This window comes from Sprattus sprattus, assembly GCF_963457725.1.
Source record: "Sprattus sprattus genome assembly, chromosome: 12".
NCBI classification, from domain to species: Eukaryota; Metazoa; Chordata; class Actinopteri; order Clupeiformes; family Clupeidae; genus Sprattus; species Sprattus sprattus.
In genome coordinates, this window is record NC_137910.1 from 570995 (window position 1) to 572963 (window position 1969).

The 1969-nt window shown below is 51.7% G+C and overlaps 1 protein-coding gene across 1 annotated transcript in view; it reads right to left on the bottom strand.

Moving 5' to 3' along the window:
- Positions 1 to 590: 590 nt before the first annotated feature.
- Positions 591 to 1969, bottom strand: part of oprm1 (opioid receptor, mu 1) — a gene marked incomplete at both ends in the record, with an annotated part of 23040 nt that continues 21661 nt past the window's right edge. The window contains one exon of the mRNA XM_080848406.1: positions 591 to 1132. Coding sequence (XP_080704532.1) covers positions 591 to 1132 — 542 coding nt within the window. The remainder of the gene's footprint in view (positions 1133 to 1969) is intronic.

Below are 1969 nucleotides of genomic sequence, written 5' to 3' on the forward strand. Positions count from 1 at the left end.
TCACCAACGCTGCACCTCGTGGAAATAAAAACTCAACACAGTCATGAACCATGGTCACTCTTGGATTCTTAGGTCACTTCACGTTGAAACTGTCAGAAATGTGATGGGCAAGACTTCCTGGTCTTGCAAGCTGACTGCAGCCAAAGCTTGTTTCACCATTCAGCTTTGCATGGCTCTCTGTGTGGATGCTCTATGAGTGAGTGTGTGAGTGTGTGTGTGTATGCTCTATGAGTGTGTGTGTGTGTATGCTCTATGAATGTTTGTGTGTGTGCACACATGAGTGTGTGTGTGTGTGTGTGTGTTTGTGTGTGTGTGTGTATGCTCTATGAATGTTTGTGTGTGTGCACACATGAGTGTGTGTGTGTGTGTGTGTGTGTGTGCGCACGCGTGTGTGTGTGTGTGTGTGTGTGTGAGTGTGTGTGTGTGTGTGTGTGTGTGTGTGTGTGTGTGTGTGTGAGAGTGTGAGTATGTGAACCAGACAGCCACGGCAGTTGTGGGGTTCACACCCCCGTGGACTCCTGCGTGAGCTCTGAATTCATGTCGTCACTGGGCTGCCCGGGCGCCCCCACCGACGACAGCTCCACGGCTAGTCATACCTGCTGGTTGGTCCGTACCACTGTCTGCCCGCTGGACTGGGCGGCGTCGCGGCCCGGCGGGTTCCGAGTCCGCGAGGAGTTCTGGAGGTCCAGCACGGAAGGGCTCGGGATGCAGAACTCGCGGAAGCAGCGCTTGAAGTTCTCGTCCAGGAAGGCGTAGAGCACGGGGTTCAGGCAGCTGTTGGTGTAACCCAGCGCGATGCAGAAGTGCCAGGTGACCGTCTGCAGCAGAGACGGAGGGATGGCCACCAGCGCCATGATGATGACGAAGATGTGGATGGGCGTCCAGCACACGATGAAGACGGCCACCACCACCAGGACCATGCGCGTGATGCGCCGCAGGTTGCGATCCTTCTGCTGCGAGCCCGACAGCATGCGCACGCTCTTCAGGCGGAGGATCATCAGGCCGTAGCACACGGTGATGATGGACACGGGCATGACGAAGGCGAAGATGAAGACGCAGATCTTCATCAGGTTCTCCCAGTACCAGGATGGGTGGGGGAATCTCAGGTTGCAGTCCACGATGGGAGCAGAAGCTGCGGGACGGAAAAATAAAAGAGCTTAACAAGTGGGAACATAAGGGAGTTCCAGTCTACCTTTGACCATTTAGAGCAGGGGTCTCAAACTCAAATTACCCGGGGGGCGATGAGCGTCCAGTCTAGTCATTGGGGGGCTAGATTTTTACGGTAAATGTTGTGGTGGCCCAATAAAATCAATGGAACTTTTTCCATCGCGGGCTGGATAAAAATGTAATAAAATCGCTTGGGGGACCGGAATTGGCCCACGGGCCTGAGCTTGAGACCCCTGATTTAAAGCTTGCCAGTAGGGGTGTGTTCAAAATATCGATACGGGGATACATCGTCGCGGGCCTCTTTACGATGCGTGTATCGATACGGAGGCGTCAGTATCGATACTTCACTTCACTTTGTACAGCGTCTACTTGGTTCATGTGCCTGCCTGCATACTTTTCCCATCATCCAGTTGATGGTATAATTTGAAAGCAGAGTTTCTGTAGAATCCACATGAGGTGAGAAATATGTTATGATGTACTGTCAAGGAGTTACAGGCAATTTTTTTTTGTTATAAGCCTAAAATATCGGGATACGTATCGTATACGTACGTATCGCATGTATCGCGATACATATCGTATCGCGACCCCTGTATCGGGATGCGTATCGTATCGCGAGGTGGTTGGCGATACCCACCCCTACTTGCCAGTATGTGATCTTTGTATTTTTGGGTGTTTACGTGTCACAAATCAGCCTCTACTGTATGTGTGAACCGGGCGACTTAAAGTGAGCCCCCATTTCAACCACACTTAGTTGCATTGATCTAAATGGAGTCAGCAGGTCGTGAATTCAAACAGTGCTCTC